Source organism: Sceloporus occidentalis, unplaced genomic scaffold, assembly GCF_023333645.1.
Source record: "Sceloporus occidentalis isolate IW3139 unplaced genomic scaffold, rSceOcc1.0.p SCAF_107, whole genome shotgun sequence".
Classification (NCBI taxonomy): domain Eukaryota; kingdom Metazoa; phylum Chordata; class Lepidosauria; order Squamata; family Phrynosomatidae; genus Sceloporus; species Sceloporus occidentalis.
In genome coordinates, this window is record NW_028317087.1 from 337,328 (window position 1) to 355,549 (window position 18,222).

Sequence of the window (18,222 nt, forward strand, 5' to 3'; positions counted from 1 at the left end):
ATTTGGATTTTTTTTAATGGATCTTGGTAGATATTCGTTAGATCAGGTTAGATCAACAGTTTTTTTCGTTAGATCTACCACGCAGGAGGCGGTATTCACAATCCTATTTTGTGTGCGGGGGATGGGTACACATACGGTCTGGCCCCCCCTCAACTGAAATTTGGAATTTTTTTCATGTATTTTGGTAGATATTCATTAGATCCGGTTAGATCAACTGTTTTTTTTGTTAGATCTATCACACAAGAGGGGGTATTGACAATCCTATATAGTGTGCGGGGGGATGGGAATACATATGGGTTGTCCCTCCAACCGAAACAAACTGTTGATCTAACCAGATCTAACGAATATCTACCAAAATCCATAATTGTTTTTCCAAATTTCAGTTGAGGGGGGGCCAGCCCGTATGTATACCCATCCCCCCGCACATAAAATAGGATTGTGAATACCGCCTCCTGCGTGGTAGATCTAACGAAAAAAACTGTTGATCTAACCGGATCTAACGAATATCTACCAAAATCCATTAAAAAAAATCCAAATTTCAGTTGAGGGGGGGCCAGCCCCTATGTATACCCATCCCCCGCACACAAAATAGGATTGTGAATATCGCCTCCTGTGTGATAGATCTAACGAAAAAAACTGTTGATCTAACCTGATCTAACGAATATCTACCAAGATCCATTAAAAAAAATCCAAATTTCAGTTGAGGGGGGGCCAGCCCCTATGTATACCCATCCCCCGCACACAAAATAGGATTGTGAATATCGCCTCCTGTGTGATAGATCTAACGAAAAAAACAGTTGATCTAACCTGATCTAACGAATATCTACCAAGATCCATTAAAAAAAATCCAAATTTCAGTTGAGGGGGGGCCAGACCGTATGTGTACCCATCCCCCGCACACAAAATAAGATTGTGAATACCGCCTCCTGCGTGGTAGATCTAACGAAAAAAACTGTTGATCTAACCTGATCTAACGAATATCTACCAAGATCCATTAAAAAAAATCAAAATTTCAGTTGAGGGGGGGCCAGCCCCCCCTCATTAAATATGCAATATCTCAGTAATTAGACTAGATCTAACAAAAATTTTGTCTGATCAAACCTGATCTAACGTAGAGCTATCATAATCAGTAACATTTTGTTGAAATTTTTGTTGAGGGGGGGCTGGCTACGGGTTAGCCCCCCCTGAAAAAGATTGTTAATATTGCCCATTTTAGAGTAGATCTAACGAAAAAAACAGTTGATCAAACCTGATCTAACAATGATCTAACAAATGCCATGATCTTTTGTAAAAAAATTTAATATGGGGGGGCTAACCCGGGGGAGGTCAACAAGGTAAGTAGGGTGAGGGAGGGGGGTGCAGTGAGAAGGGGCAGAGGAGGGTGAGAAATGGGGAGAGGGGTACATATTGAGAAGTGGGGAAGGGGGTACATAGTGAAAAGGGGGAACATAGAAGGGGCAGATAAGATGGGGAGAAGGGGTAGTGTGAATGCGTATGACAATTAATGAGTTAATGTGTGGATGAATTGCTTGAATGATTTGTGAGACTGCATTAATGAATGTGTTAATGATCTGTGTGAATGAGTGAGTAAATGCAAAGATGGTACATGAAGGGTGGGCTTTAACAATAAATAAATAAATAAATAAAAATGGGCTGCTCTGGCTTAAATGCCCGGGCCTAATTTTTGTGCCAGTCCGGGCCTGCGGGTGACATTCAAATCCCTGATAAATACACACAGAGAATCATTAAATAAGAGGTGGGTTATAATAACACAACCATGTCCGAACAATATAACAACTAACTTCTGTTAAAATAACAATGGTGCATAAGCAGGGCAAAGGGTCCTATACAATCATCTCCTGGGACTGATTTATTGTCAGACTTAGATAATAGTGTCCTTCCTCTGGAAAATATCTGGCTCAGTCTGAAAAAATGACAAATAAATAATAATTATTAGACAATGTGTAAATATATATATATATATTTACAGTTCTAACATAGGTAATGGGCATGAAGATGTATCCTCTTTTCATGAATTTTTTTCAGTGATGCACTATACTTGGTACTTACAAGCTTAAAAATGTAAGACAAATAATAAAGCATTATTAATTGTTATTTTACAGCTGTTTTTGGTGAGATTTATTTTAATATACATCATAACCTTCCAATTATGTTGAAATATTATTGACACATACAAGAGATCATCATGGGCAGCAGCCAAACTGCACTGCTTTAGAACAGGACAAGTCCATTCATTGGATGCAACCATCCAATGAATATAATATATAGTTCTTAAAATATGTGCTGTTTTAATCTACAATTTACAAATCCCCTTCTTACACATAAAATCTTGAATATGTGTGACGGCTCTGCGATGTACATTGTACACTGTGAATAAGAATGGAGATCATTGTTTGTTTCTTTTCTTTTTTATTATTCTTGATGTATATATATATATACATATATACATTTTATATATCCACAAAACTCATTGAAACATAAAATATTGGTGGTTTTGTATACGTGCCAAAAATGCTCAATCTTAATACTACTACAATATGGGTAGACAATCGTTAAGATGACATCATAGTCACTCAGTATCAAAAAACGCAGCTGTTGCTAAAGTCAGCTTGTATAATCTCATCAGACAGGACTAAGTCTTCTTTTGTCTTCGATTTATACTTTTTAGATGTTTTCATTTTCTGTGTATCTCTGCAATTTTTCTTCTACGCCTTCTTATATATGATTGATATAATAGTGGGTAGGATCCACCCGCAGTATGGTTGGTAACGTTATTGGAGAAAAAGAGTGCACTTGCTCTGCAGATCCCGTTCTTTAGCATCTGGCGGCTGGCAGGATTCACGCAGCCATACACTGAAATAGCGTGTTGCATGAGTGTAGCGTGTGGCCTTAAATTGCCAGATGGATTTTAATCCCTAGCCAGGCCCTTCTAATGGTCTTCATGCTCCAGTGCTAGTGTCAGTGTTAAGATTCTAGAATGTTCCCTCATGAGGTTACACAAAAATGGAGGTTACTGTATATAGGATCAAATTCACCATAAAATTCTTCAGGAGACCACAAAGTCTCGTTATATAAAGAAAAACTTTTTTTTTTTTAGCAGAAGGTTAAATCCTCCTAGATCACAGAATAATTCTTGAACCCTACACAACAACCAAATAATACGGTACTTAAGTCTGGCCTACAGGCATTACATTTTGTTTTTCCAAAACAATTTAATGCTCTTCAGAAAGAAAATATACCAAACGTACATGGCGCCCACATTGTGTTCATCTGTTTTCCGACGAATTGACAGGAACTAATCTCATTTACAAATACATTGATGTGTATTATCTCTGTCAGAGAACTAGGAAGTTGTGATATGTGTTAATGTGGAAGACAATGGTTTGAGTGACATTCTCAATAGAAGGTTCCCAACTGTTCTCACTGTTGTGTGATATTAAAAAGATTAAGCCTCCAAGGGAGTCATTGGAAGTGGGTTCCATCCTCCCGCACACATACAATGGCCAATTTGAGTACAGCAGATGGTATATTATCACATTTTATAAAACTGTAAGGGAATATGGTTTACACTGACACCAATAATGTATACCTACACAGAATGTCCAAAGATGGATAATATCGAATATTATATTTGTATTTTTGTCTTGTGTTACAAAGTAAACATGAATTTTTACTTTTTTATATTTAGGATTAAACAATAAGATTTATTATTACATATGGTCCTGCTCACTGCCTTTTAGATGGTATAGGTAATACTACTTGAACCTGTATGGATTTTTGGTGAGTTTTTCTTTGATCAATATGACGGCTTGAGGCACTATACCCAGTAGGCAAGAAACAGTTGTATCCAGGAGGCAAGAAATGTTACAGTGGAGTTGCAGCGTTTATTTATGCTTCTAGTCATGTTGGACATCTGCAGACATATATTGAACCGTTCCACAATATTACAAACCACACATTGACCGTTTGAAGATGACGCTGCTGACATTAATTGCTAATGAATTCTTTAATTGGTTATTGCCAGGCATTCACAAAGGGTTTGTCATATTACTGGCTTATTTTACTATATAATGTACAGCTAGTGTTGTCTCATTGTGTAGTACAACTGCATGTGCAGCAGCATATTCCAAGACACACAGTAACAACTTACTGTGGATCCAAAACATTATGCATACATGAAGAGGGGGGGGCATTGGAATGTTATATGTCACTTCATTCACGGGCGTAGGAACCGGGGGGGACGGATCCCCCCCAGGCTGCAGCTGCATTAAGGTCACACTCACCAGTGTGCTGTCTGTAACTGAGCGCCGGGGCGACGGGATATGACGTTTATATCCAGCTGTGCGCAGCCGCACTGCACAGACTGCGAGCGGCAAAAAGGAAAGTTGGAAGAGAAATCAGAAAGGAGGAAGCGAAAGCATAAAGGAGGAAGAGAAAGGTAAGAGATGTGGAAAACGAAGGTGGGGGGGTATGATGTGGAAAACGAAGGTGGGTCAGGTGGGTAGGTAGGTAGGTGGGTGGGGGGGTATGATGTGGAAAACGAAGGTGGGTGGGGGGTTATGATGTGGAAAACGAAGGTGGGTAGGTGGGTAGCTGGGTGGGTGGGTGTCTTGGGTATGATGTGGAAAACGAAGGTGGGTGGGTGTCTTGGGTATGATGTGGAAAACGAAGGTGGGTGGGTGGGGGGGTATGATGTGGAAAACGAAGGTGGGTGGGGGGGTATGATGTGGAAAACGGGTGGGGGGTCTGATGTGGAGAACAAAGGTTGTGGAGGGGGGTCTGATGTGGAGAACAAAGGTTTGGGGGGTCTGATGTGGAGAACAAAGGTTTGGGGGGGGTCTGATGGTAGATTTGTGTGTGCATATACATATGGTGAGGCATGTGTATGGGTACTTGGGCAGGCATATGTGTTTGTGTATAGGGCAGCTGTGTATATGTGCATGTATGTGCATACGCGTGTATGGGCAGTGTATATGTGTACGTCTGTATGGGCAGTGTATATGTGTACATCTGTATGGGCAGTGTATATGTGTACGTCTGTATGGGTAGTGTATATGTGTACGTCTGTATGGGCAGTGCATACGTGTACGTCTGTATGGGCAGTGTATACGTGTACGTCTGTATGAGCAGTGTATACGTGTACGTCTGTATGGGCATTGTATACGTGTACGTCTGTATGGGCATTGTATACGTGTACGTCTGTATGGGCAGTGTATATATGTGTATATAAGGAGTGTATTTGTCTTATAGTGTATACGTCTGTGTAAGTATGTGCAAGGGCAGTGTATATTTATGGGGAGGCGTGTGTGTGTGAGCAGTTTATGTATGTTTGGGCAGGCGTGTATAAGGGTAGTGCATTTGTGTGAGTGCTGGCAAGTGTGTATCTGCAGGCAATTGCAGCGTATATGTGTGTTTTTGTGGGCAGGCATGCGTAAGAGCAGTGCATATGTGTGTGTATGAGCAGGCATGTCATACTTAAAGGGAAGATAATGATTCCCTGTAACACATGTTTAACCCATTGTGTGTGTGTATGTTAGTGTGTGCATGTGTGTGTATGTTATTCAAGTGTTTAAGCGTGTGGATATGTTCCTGTGTGCATGACGTGTTAGGAGTCTTAGATTGTTCCTTCAGTACATCATAGTAGTCTCTGTGGCCGTGTCCAGTGGGGTCCATCTGTGGTTGTAAGATTTTTCTTTTTTTGTGAGTTTCTGTGGGAATTTTCTCCCATTCATCTTTTATGAGCTGAAGGTGATAAACCAAGACATTTTAGACAACACTATGCTTTTAACTTTGTGAGAACAGTTTTGGGGACGGTCCTTTTCTATTCCATCATGACTGTGCCAGTGTACAAAACAAGGTCCATAAAGGCATGGTTTGCAAAAATTCCCCACAGAAACACTCCAAAATCTTGTGGAAGTCGTTCCCAGAAGAGTGGAAGCCGTTATAGCTGCAAAGGGGGACCAACTACATATTAATGTCTATGTATTTAGAATGCAATGTCATAAAAGTCCCTGTTGGTGAAATGGTCAGGTATACCCTACCAGTAAAAAAGCTATCCCCCCCAGATTTTTAGGGGTTCCTACGCCCATGACTTCATTGTCTTCTCTCCGTGGTGTCCTGTGTCTTAGTTGTCAAAGAGGAATAGCATTTCCAAGGCTTTATTACCATATTTTGGTCAAGGTTTAAGGAGACAAACCTTCCTTGGCAAGTGCATCTAGCCTTCTTACGTGTGCTTGAAGGATGACATTTTGTCCTTGCAGTGTTTGTTGTTAACCATATATTGTCCATATACTATATTTTAAAGCTGAACTGATATGAATCCATAAGCTATAAGAACTTGTTTTTTTCTTTTTCGGTTCCGTAAGAAGTAGAGCATGTAAGTGTCAACTAGATATGACACAGGGACACAAGTGTTCAACGGGGCACAAAGTTGTAATGTTAGCCCTAATGCAATGTGGTTGGATTTCTTTATGTACATGCTTATATACAAATCTGAGATCACTTAAAGCTTTGATTTCAACACAACCTGATTTTAACTTTTAGCAATTGTGACAAGAAGACAAGTGGTTAACATTTCTTGTATTGTCTATATTTCTCAGTTCCTTTTCTCTTTCCACTAAGGAATGCCAGGTTGGTCATCTAACATACCGGGCCGATGTCCTAACTCCAATGGCAGATCAGGTTCTGCAGCATGTGGCCACCGGCTAGAAATGCAAGCATAAAAATGTAATGCGCGTCCTGTCATATCCAGCCGTTGGCTGCGATTTTGTCATTAGGTGGCGACTGACCCTAAAATGCCAGGGCTGTTATCTCTGGTCTGGCCCTTCCACTAAGCCTCGTCCTGCCACTGAGAAAGTGCTGTTCCTCCTACTGTACCGAAAGCGTTAAATAAATCTTGCCTTACAATACTTAGATGACTATATTTGAATCCGTTTACACGTCACGTTTCACAAATGCTGTACATTACACTTCATTTAATCATGCATTCTAATTTATTTTATATTATGTGTCATAATCAATGCCATCAAAGGCATTTAATTACGAAACGTAAAAGGTATGTTGTTTCTGCTGCACTTTTCTAAAGGGATAGAGTGACAGTGTTTACCAGAAAATAGTGTCAATTAATGTATCTGGTTTTAACTGAATAGTGTGTTAATTATTAATGACTATGTCTTGCATATAATGGGATAATTGCATTTTAAACTGCAGAGCCAAATTACTATTTACATAGATTAGAGGAGAGCAGGCTGTACATAAATTTCTTGGCAGCTTGTCATACCTGAATTATTAATCTGCCTTAAAGAAAAATAGAAACATAGACAGTGACGGCAGATAAGAACCAGTAGGCCCATCCAGTCTGCCCAACGATGATGATGGAAATAGTCTGTAGTTCAAACTGTTGTGCTATGGTACTGGATAAATTTGTGGTTTAGTTGTTATTTTCTGCTGGATTGGAGCTCATCTTTTTAGATCATCACGTAATACTTTGGTACCACCTGCGCTCACCAATTACACAGTATTATTATTAGTTTATCATGTCCTTTTTCTCATAGAGTGTCATTATTATTATACTAATAAGACCCCATAGTCCAAAAATCTAGGTATTATAAAGATTACAATTTAAAAAGAATAAAAATAAAAAAATAAAAATACAAATAACAATAATACCGTATTGGCTCGATTATAGGTCGCACCCTAGTTTGGTGCTATTTTAAAGAAAAATGTATTTTTAAAGAAAAAATACACAGGGGAATAGTAAAACCTTATTTTATCTAATGAACAGGAGGACATGTATTTTAACATTTTTGGTATCTATTACACAGTTATTCAGCATGTTGTTATATACAAACAGAAAACCGATAGCCATTGTAAGGCCCCCCCACCTTAATTGATAATACACCTTACTTAAAAAATATGCCACTCTACCCCCCAGATATGCCACTCTGCTCTGCTGATATGCTTTATGCCTCACAGATATGCTTTGTGCCCCACAGATATGCCACTCTGCCCCCACAGATATGCCTTTTTTGACCCATAGGTATGGCACTCTGACCCCTGATATGCCACTCTGACCCCCTGATATGCCACTGCATGTCCCAGGCTTAAAGTGTGTGTGTGGGGGGGTGGCCTATAATCGGGCAAATACCGTAATTAGAATAATAAATAAGTACTTACAAGTTGCTTACTCGGGGCAGTGATGTAGTTAACCCTCCTCGGCTGCCTTACTCACTGCAGAGCACCAGAATAAAGGCGAGAGAGGACGAGTTGGCCTCTGGTTTTGTGGCAGAGGAACTGCTGCCCTCTGGACTTGCCTTCCGAGGCCTAGGCCAGAATATGTTGCTGCTTCGATGCATTCTACTGGTATAAGTGTGCTCTACAACTTCACATGGAAGAATGAAATATTACTGCCACACTAATAAGATATGAATTGTAGTCTAGATCATTTTATCATCTATAATACAGAATCGTATGAGTTCTGAAGAGAACTGGTTCGGATACCAATGCTTAGTGACTTTGTTATTAATAAAAGGGTACCCAGATGAGTTAAGTAAAATATTGATATGGTAGCCTATCATAAAATGACATCACAGTCTTGACAAAAAACAGTGTAAAACTTTTTTTCTGTTTAACAAAGAAAAAGTACTTTAAATATTTTTAATGATGGTTGCTTCATTGAATCGTTGACAAATTTCTATTGATACATCTGCAGTAATATAGGGGAGTGAAACTTTAAAAGGGGCACATTTGTAAAAATGGCAGCACATACAGCCAGATTCGATTTAAAATAATTAGTTTCTGTTTCACTTAAAGAGATTTTTTTCTTTTTAAAAAAGAGAGCTTTTGCAAAGTTGATATGCTAGAAAATATCAGTTTTCAGATGTTCTGTAAACTCAATTATGCCATCTACTTTACCTGTTAAACATTTCAACTTACATTTCACTTTGTTTTCTGGTGATTTGCTTAAAAAAACATGGCTTGCTGCAGGCAACTTAGTTTCCCACAGTGACAACCATTTTTTCTTCTTTTTTTTTCTCCTTTGCTGGGGTTTTAAATATACTGTAAACAACCCCAGATATAACTGTTAAACGCATCATTTGTGATGTGATACAGGGCATTGCGTAGAAATCTCAGTTATCACAAGTATAGTTTATTCATTCTTGGACATTCTAACTTTAGGACTCACAAAAAAGTACAAGGAAGCTTTAACCCTCTGGCTGCAACTCCCAGCAATATTCATTGATTACTTTTGTTCCAGCTTTTGTTCAGTTTCTCTTTCACGTCTCATATCATGACTAGGAGACCTGAAGCTTTACGAAACAAATACTCATCCATTTATAAGATACCATATAACAAGATGCTTGTGATCAGTCCATGGTCCCGCATAAAGGTCTTGGTTTAGACAAGAACATTGATTAACTGTTAGGCAGTAAAACTGTTTATATACTGTTTATATGTGGATGGGCACCTTACATTATTACCCTTTTTCGTTCCTTTATATATAGAGTGTGTTTTTCTGTATAAAATACAGGAGTGATCTTGGGTACACATCCCGCTATAATACTCATATTTTACTTAGAACAAAGTATTCATTAGCATGTTACACAGAAGTCATGTTATTTTGGACTCATACATAAAACACACTAGTCACTAAGTGTCATAAAAGGGACAAAATTGTATTAAACATTACATTTTTAACAATATCAAGACCATTACTATGTAATACTACCATGCCACCAACTAAAAATGAGCTTTATGTGTTCCAAGGTTATTTGCTAACTTCATATCTTATATTATATATGAAACTCTGGACCAACGCCATTGTTTAATCCGTTCAAATATTCTATTCAGTAAAATAACAATCTGTATCATTCAAGAAAGTATCCTAACCCACATCAGTGTCCATGAGACAGCTTGTAGAAGTCAAGTCTGTTGTTGCCCACCCCTGATCTCAACTGGCAAACTCTATTTGCACCTTCAAAGATTAGCCCACCTTTCAATGGGATCCCATTAAAACATCTAGTCTAGATTTCATTAATCTGCATTGTTGTCCTTGCAGTTCCGCAGTGTAATGTCATCGTTAATGATCTTGAGTATCAATGACACAAAATTAGGTAACATAACACACTCTAAACTAGACTGTAAGGAGATTTGTTCCACAAAGTGGCAGGTGAGTTTTAATGTTGATAAATGCAAAGTTATGCATTTTGGGGGAAAAATACATGTTTAAATTATACCATAAATGTGGTCGTGTTGGGAAAACCATTAAACGAAAAGGATTTAGGAATAACTGTAGACTATAAACTAGCAACAGTGTTCAATGTCACGTAGCTGCTGCAAGGGCCAGTAAGATATTGGCATGTATAAAAAGTGGAATTGACTAATGGGAGGAAAATACAATCATAAGAACCCACCTTGAATGTACAGTGTAAGTCTGGGCATCTGTTCTTAAAAGGATATTATGGAGCTTGAAAAAGTGCAGAGGCGGGCTACAAAGTTAATAAGAGAAACACCGTAGGTATACGGAAAGGCTAGGGAAGTTAGATTTGTTTACATTGCAAGATATGATATTATTATACAAATACATATGGGGACAATACTAAATGCTCTCTGATGACCTGTTGGTTAACAGGACTGTGCAAAGAACAAGAGGTCATACATTCAGACTTAAATAAATAAATTTTCACTTATAGCAAGTGAAAAAGGATTCTTTACAGTAAGAACAATAAAGAATTCACTACCCATTGTCCTATCAAATTTAATAGATGCCTTTAAATACAGTATGAGCTTGATGACATTTAGAAAGAAAAAATATACAGGAATACAATTGGCTTTAAGGACAGGATTGGAATTCACTTCAATGCATTTTCCATATACAACATATGTAATGTGTCTACAAAGAAGACCGTCCCCCCATTTCCATCCCCTTATGTGCTGGGACAGGCATTAATTTGGGTATTATACATTTAAAAATGATGCCAGTCACCAAAATTGGGATAGCATACAGCCTGGACATAAAAAGCTATTGCTCCCTTTTTTGCAAAGTTGCCTTTGTAAGCAGAAAAAGCAATTGGAGTTTAGGACAGAAAACGCATTGCCACGGTTCTCTTCTTCCTTGAAGTAAAAAGATCCCTTGGTTGTAAACTCACCAAAACAATAACACTGAACAAAAAAGCAAAAAAAATATTTTCACAAATCGGTCTCCTAGTTGAGAGAAAAAACCAGAAGACTCAAACATAATTTGAGTATTATTAGATTGATGAAGAAATGTTAACAATTGTAATATTGTTAAAATTACAGAACACTTCTGGTTGACCGGGGTATCTCAGATACATCGCAGGCTAGATGAACTTAGTGGAAAAATATCAGCCATTTCTGTAATCGGCGCCTTGAAGAATTTTACTAAACTTAATTTCCTTTGACCATTTTAAATAGGACTGGCTTAGGCCTGGCGTATGATAATCATATGACACAAGCAGATGAGCATTACACAATCACTGCCATACTTCATAGAGTGATTACGGGAAAATGTGCTTGATTTTGGAAACATTAACATAGCAGAGGCTGTTATATCTTACTGGAATCCCAATACAATGTTGCTGTTCTGTTTAATCATCTAAGTAGGGCACACAGGAAATTATATGCACCAATATGAGGAAGTATTCTAAGATCTTAAAATGTCATTTGATGTTATTTTCTCAAATCTTACTAAATCTGTTCAAAACATAGCACCTTGTGGTCATTGTAGCACGAAAAGGTTGCAAGTCTGTGGAACTATGATACTTCTGCACCTGTAATAATTACAGTCATGACCAAGAGTCATGAACAACAGTCTTCAGTAACGGTCCTATTACCATAGATGGTAAAAAAAAAAATATTTTCTGTTTTTTTCAGAATATAGAAAAAGTCAAGGCCGAGGTAGAACTTGAACTACATATACAGTAGCTCACAAAGCAAATATATCAGTAAACAAGTCCCCGTCATACAACGCTGCAAAAATGATTATATTTACTATCAGCGTGCATAAAAATTCTCCATAGGATCCACCATCTGGTGACATATACAGGCAAGAGTCATTATGTCAGGTCTTGGGAAAACATGAGTTTGGAACAAGAGGCAAATATGATTAAGACCTTCTGGTGCTAATTTGTCATCATTCTGACCCTGGTAGTACCCCAACTCTTCCTCAATAAAAGGACACACCTGACATATTCCAATAAGGAAGCCAGTCCAAAGAGTCCAGTAGTGCCACGTTTATGGCAGGCAGTCATTGGCTTAATGAGGGATGCGCTAATGACTTCCAGAAGACTTGTCACAAACAACAAGAGCCGTGTACAGTGTGATGGAATCCCCAATATTTATGCCTTAGATAGGTGTTTTTTGAACGATATTCGCTGGCATGAGCTGAATTCTTTCTTGTTTTAAACACTAGCTATGCGTATTGCTGTATTTATCAGTCCATTTGTAAGAAATATGTACACAATTATTGGGTTATGGATTTTCATTGATAAATGTAGTTTAAATCTTGAAACAATTGGAAGGGATTTCAGAGGTATCTCCTTCAAATGAAATATATTAGCTACAACTTGCCATTAAGTTTTTAATCGGTTGACTAGGTAACAAGTCCAAGAGGCTGTGCCTAGATCACCAAGAACTCTTGGAGATGCCATGTTTAACTACTAGTGGGAAGATCCAACACAGGGGGTTCCTGCAGCGAAAGAAAAACTACGTTTTGGTACAGCTACCCTTATCTCCATTATTGAAAACCGTCTAGTTCTTCCCTTTCTGGAGAAAACACATGCATTGAAATGTATTTGTATAGAGGTACGACTCTCTGCACTGAGCTGACAATCCAAGGTGATAAACATATGGTATTCATTTTATCGTTTGTTGCTTAACACCAGACATCCACCACAAGGTTCTTGCTGAAATGTACTTTGAAAGAGACGGTTAGTACAGACACAACCTTTGATGTTTTGTTTGTGGTTTTTTCCCTAGGCTTGTACTCTATTCACCATATTACTCTAAATAACTTCTCTGCCACAAACCACAGCATGCAGAAAAGGTCAAGCTCATAAAACATTATCATGTTACTGTTGTGAAAGTAAAATGTTGGAGTCCAGCTGAATGGTTCAGTATCTGTGTATTTTATGCGATGGAATATAAAGAAATGTAATTGTAAGCAGCCATGGACTCACAAACCAGAAAACAAAACTGTATATGGTAATTTGGACCACTTACCACATTAACACTTTTTTTTCAAATGTCTCATTTGACTGTTACTGGTGTAAGAGATGCCATCACAACATTTTAGAAGGTAAATGCAATGTGTTCTCTGAACCTTCACATGCTAAAGGTAACCTTTCCAAATTTCTATACACTTCCACATATTTTATCAACTCATTTGCCATCTCATCTGTCTGCATACATTTGTTTATGCAAATATTCTTAGAACAACTTTTCATCCACATGTAGGTCCAACACACTGAACATTTCAGATTTAACTATATATTGCAGGAAACATATAAAATATCCTTATTTATTAGCATATGCAACATGATCCAACATACAAATTGATACAAATTTATTAACTAAGGCAATTAATGTTTTTTTAAGGCTGGCTAGCAAATATTCATAATTTTGTTGTACAAACCGCATCAGCTTGCTAAGACTTCGTTTTTAAATTACCAACCCCCATCCCGTACCACAAGCACTATGCATATAAGCTAAGATACATTTCTTTGCCAACACTGGAAACCTAGGCTATCTCTGTTCTAATGGCATGTATGTCCCATGGATGTTTATAGGACAGTGGTTGCTAGCAGATTTGCGCATTGGTTTCCCTACAAATGCATTTTCGGGCCAAATTTTACATTTTCGTCCATTTGTCTGAATAACGAACCAACAAATATGTGCAATACAAAAATCTTTGCCCACTTGTTTATTGGTTCCTTGCTCCAGCTGCCATTTTAACACACTAAAGAGGAGGAGAATCTTACCATTTTGCCTGCGCTAAGAGGAGGGACATAAAGTGAGCTGATCTTCGTTTGTCCGATCAGCTCACTCCTGTCACATCATGCTGAGGGTTTGTCCAATGGCTGTGCTGCATCTTTCAAAGAAAAAAAAGCAGACTAGTAATGAAGAGAGCCTATATAGGAGCAGAGCAGACAGGGGATCCGTTCATTTCACTGTGACTGCTTTATGTGCTGTGCTGCATCTGAGAATTTACAGACAGATTGTTCTGTGAGACTTAGTGAGCCCCAATCTGGCATTTCTCACAATGTCTAAGACTCTCTAAATTTTGATTGGATTAAGATCATAAATTAATTTAATTAAGATCATTTAACCAGTCTACTAATATCCTTAACCTAAACCCTGTAACTCTAAGCTAATTTTGACCCACTTTCTTCCATCCATTGGTCTCAAATTCCCTATTCAACTTCTTTCTTGTTTCCATGGCAACCAGACGAACAAATGGAATTTTTGAAAACTAAAAAGTTGGATGAATTTCGTCTGAACCCCCAAAAGCGAACATGAATTTTCTGCCGGCACTAAAGTCTAGTTCTTAGTAACACTGGAAAGCTTGTCGTACGTATTTCTCATCGTATTTTCTTGACTCATAAATGAAACCATACAAAAAAAGTACTGTATGGAGGCTTCATCAAAGGTTAGCCTAGATTCTCACAAACAGGTAACAAAGTCAAGTTAGGGATGTTCCTGTATAGCCCACATTATTTTATATTCATCCCATCGCTTTAATGTTGTTAAATGTGTGACAGTTGCAGCCATAATAATCCCACGCTTGGTGACACAAAATGCTTGATTACATAGAAATAAAATAAATTACTGTACTTTCAGTTTTACATGAAAGTAGACAAGTAAATAAAACAAACTATGTATCAACTTTAAAAATGTATCTTTTACTTTGAACACTGGGGCAAACTGTCCAAATACTTACCCTGCTCCTAATTGTTATTGTGTATTTCTGCTGACAAGAGATGTGGATACATTTTAGAAAAACATTTTTTTTAAAGTAACACAAGTGCTCAAAAATTAAAGAAAATGTTCTTTGATCCAACTTCTTACAAGTAAAGAAAAATACTGCATGTGTGGTCCCTAAGTGTTCCTTGTTTGACATACAATACTAATGTTCTGTATAAAGAAAACATTTGTCCTAACACAGTCTTTTGCTGCAGAGACCCAGACTACTTCTACAGGCAACACCTTATTTAATGTATAAACCTTTCAAAACTATAAACTTAAAAAAAAATACTAAAACAACTGAAACAGAGTATCACTAAGGAACTCACATTCCAGAATACTTGTGATCACACTTACGTTTAATTGAGCAATTTTTTTTAAATTGATGAATAAAGTATATCATGTATATTGTGTAGGCCTTTTATATTACAAAGGCTAGACCAAGAAAACAAAAACAATAAAATATAATAGGATAGTGAATATTTTTTTTTATTATTGCGAACTGTGTAACGCATACTACACATATTTACATACATATAAAAATACTATAATTCAGGGGCCGGGCACTTTGCAAAGAAATTATTGCTACAATCTCAATATTTACAAAACTTAAAATAACAACAAAAAAATGAAATTTAACATCCAGTCACAGTGAAAAAAAAGCTGTTATATTTAAAAAAAATGTACAAAAATAAAACCTCTCCGAACCTTTAAAATATAGGTGTCGAAATTAAGTGCCCTAAAGTACCGATAGAACAATGATATTAACAAGTAGTCTGTATAACAGCGATCAAACAGAGGGGTTTTACAGCAAAACCTGTGAAGGTGATTCACTGGCAAAGACATATAAGACAGTGGGTTACTCCGTAAGGCACACAGATCATGTGCCCATTCCTCAAATGAAGAATATATATATATATTAATCTATTTTTTTGTCTAGAAGGTAGATAGACACTCAATACAGATTCACAAACCTGCAGTAACATTCAACCTCCTGGTCTTATTTCTTTCTAAGTAAATCTATGCATCTGTCTACATAATTCACTTTCCCAGAAGCTATATGTTCAATGTATGATTTCTAGTTTACTCACTAAGGAGAGACTATGTAAGAGAGTCGTGTTCCAGCTTCTTGACTTCATTATACATTACAAAAGTCCAACCCCAGTGAGCTTCTGTTGTAAGGGGGGGCTTGGATGGCCGTGCATAATGTATAGCTAAATTAACAAAATGTCTTAAATGTCTCACACAGTGAATCATTTATTATACTGAACCAGTTCAGCCTGGCTAGACAAACTGGCCTAATATTGGCCCTTAATCAATAGTTAAGTGAGCAGAACCAGACTAGCCATCTGGCATTGTTGGCTGGTTGCCGAAAGGGGCCAACATTGGCGCTCCAGGGGCAAATCAGCTCCAGAAACATAACTAGCGGCTGTACATATCCAGCTGATGGTCGCATGGGTCAAGGCCGCTGGCCTTAAAGTCTCTGGGCTGCTAAATCGTCCCCACTCTGGCCCTGGAAGTGAGAGTTAAAATCACAACTCTCCTGCAAACTCTCCATTTAGATGACAAACCCATTTGTTTTCTGAGAATATAAAAACTAACTCAGAACTGAAAAAAGGTGCAAAGATACAGAGTCCAGTCCAGTGCAAATATGAAGAAATGCAAAATTGCTTTGAAACATGTACATCTAGAGTAACGCAAGACTTAAGGTTGGCTACTACGTCTGCACTAACATATGACCTACAGGAGACTTGGCAAACCTCTAGTATTAAAGCTGAAGGTTTTATAAACTGATAAGTTAAAATAAATACCGTAATGACTGTATCTATCTCTACGATCAAGTGCCTGAGAAATATTAACAATGATATACAAAATAAGAGTGAACATGGATATGAGGTGAACAGATCCTCATCGCAAGACAGCATGCATTCTGTTGTAAAGTTTTGATCTGCGTATATGTATGAGTGTAGAGACAGACAGACATAAATAAACACATCTGAATATACGAGCAAGACACAGCTATCCGAGGAACTTAGCATCCCGTAAGAGTAATTGAGAATGCGTTTTTTTCTTTCCTTTCGGCAGACTTGTACTGGATACGGTTTAAACCCGTCTTCGTGGTTTTGGAGGATCAAAAGTTTTTTTTTTTTTCTAACGGGTTTAAAACATTGTTTCAGTTACAGGAAATTGTAGAACATTTTGATGGCCAAACGTTTATCATGCAATAAAATGCTTAGTCCGTGACGAACAGAACACGCTGCCAAGCAGTATTTTGCTTTTTTTTTTTTTTTTATAACATCGTCCAACATTCTGTAGCAAAAAGAAAAATAAATGCGTTGTAACAGACAGGTACCACTGCACATGCCAGTCATAATGTGGTGGCAGAAGTGAGGTTTTCTGTTGCCACAGGGGTTGGATAATCATCACTCTGAAACACCTTTCACCCCTTGGCAGGTAATCTTCTGTATTCCCATCGATGCTGTGGTCCTATTTAACATACTGGAATTATTTTAACATTAGAACTGATTCCCCTGACTGTTCATAGGTAGATGCAGCTGAAGAAACGTACATCCAGAGCCAACAGAATCCATGCTGCTTTAGAGTTCTTAACTATGCTGGCTCAGTGGTCTCCAGGTACCAGTAATGGTTGTGTTGAAGATGTGCTGCTCCCAATTGAATTTATACGCACTGAGTGATCCAAGGGTACTTGATTCGTAATTACAGGAGAAGTATTTGAGAGTGACTGTTCCAGAAAGAAAAAAAAAAAAAGAGACAGATAAGATTTAACTAACAATATAACTCTGCATTACAATTATTTAATTAAAACTAATTAAGAGAATGTTATTAGTATTACACCACTATTTCTATACATGCAATATTATCACTTTGGCTGCTCTAGTTGGCCAAAGGGAGAATGAATGGTAGGGTACTATTCCAATGCTAAGTCAGCCATATCTTGGTCTACACATTAAACGCTAGAGTTTCTAAGGTTATAATTAAGTTGTCACACTTCTAATGAAAAACTATTTAGTATAGCTAGTATATCAGTACCAAAGTAACAGCTCTTATGCCTTAAGGTGTAATACCCTGGTATTAGAGTAATTAGCAGAGCAACTTGTCAAAGCAAGAACCTATTTGTGAGGTACCACACAAATACGTGGACTGATAAAATCAGAGTGTTTAAATGAGAGAGGGACATGTAGACAGTTAAGTTAACCATTT

At 37.7% G+C, this 18,222-nt stretch overlaps 1 protein-coding gene across 1 annotated transcript in view; it reads right to left on the reverse strand.

The window, feature by feature from the left end:
- Window positions 1-17,620: 17,620 nt before the first annotated feature.
- The window catches only part of LOC149283232 (mast/stem cell growth factor receptor-related protein Kit-like), a 31,174-nt gene continuing 30,572 nt past the window's right edge, over window positions 17,621-18,222 (reverse strand). Inside the window, exon 22 of the mRNA XM_089497784.1 lies at window positions 17,621-17,743. Within this exon, the coding sequence (XP_089353910.1) occupies window positions 17,621-17,743 (123 nt within the window). The remainder of the gene's footprint in view (window positions 17,744-18,222) is intronic.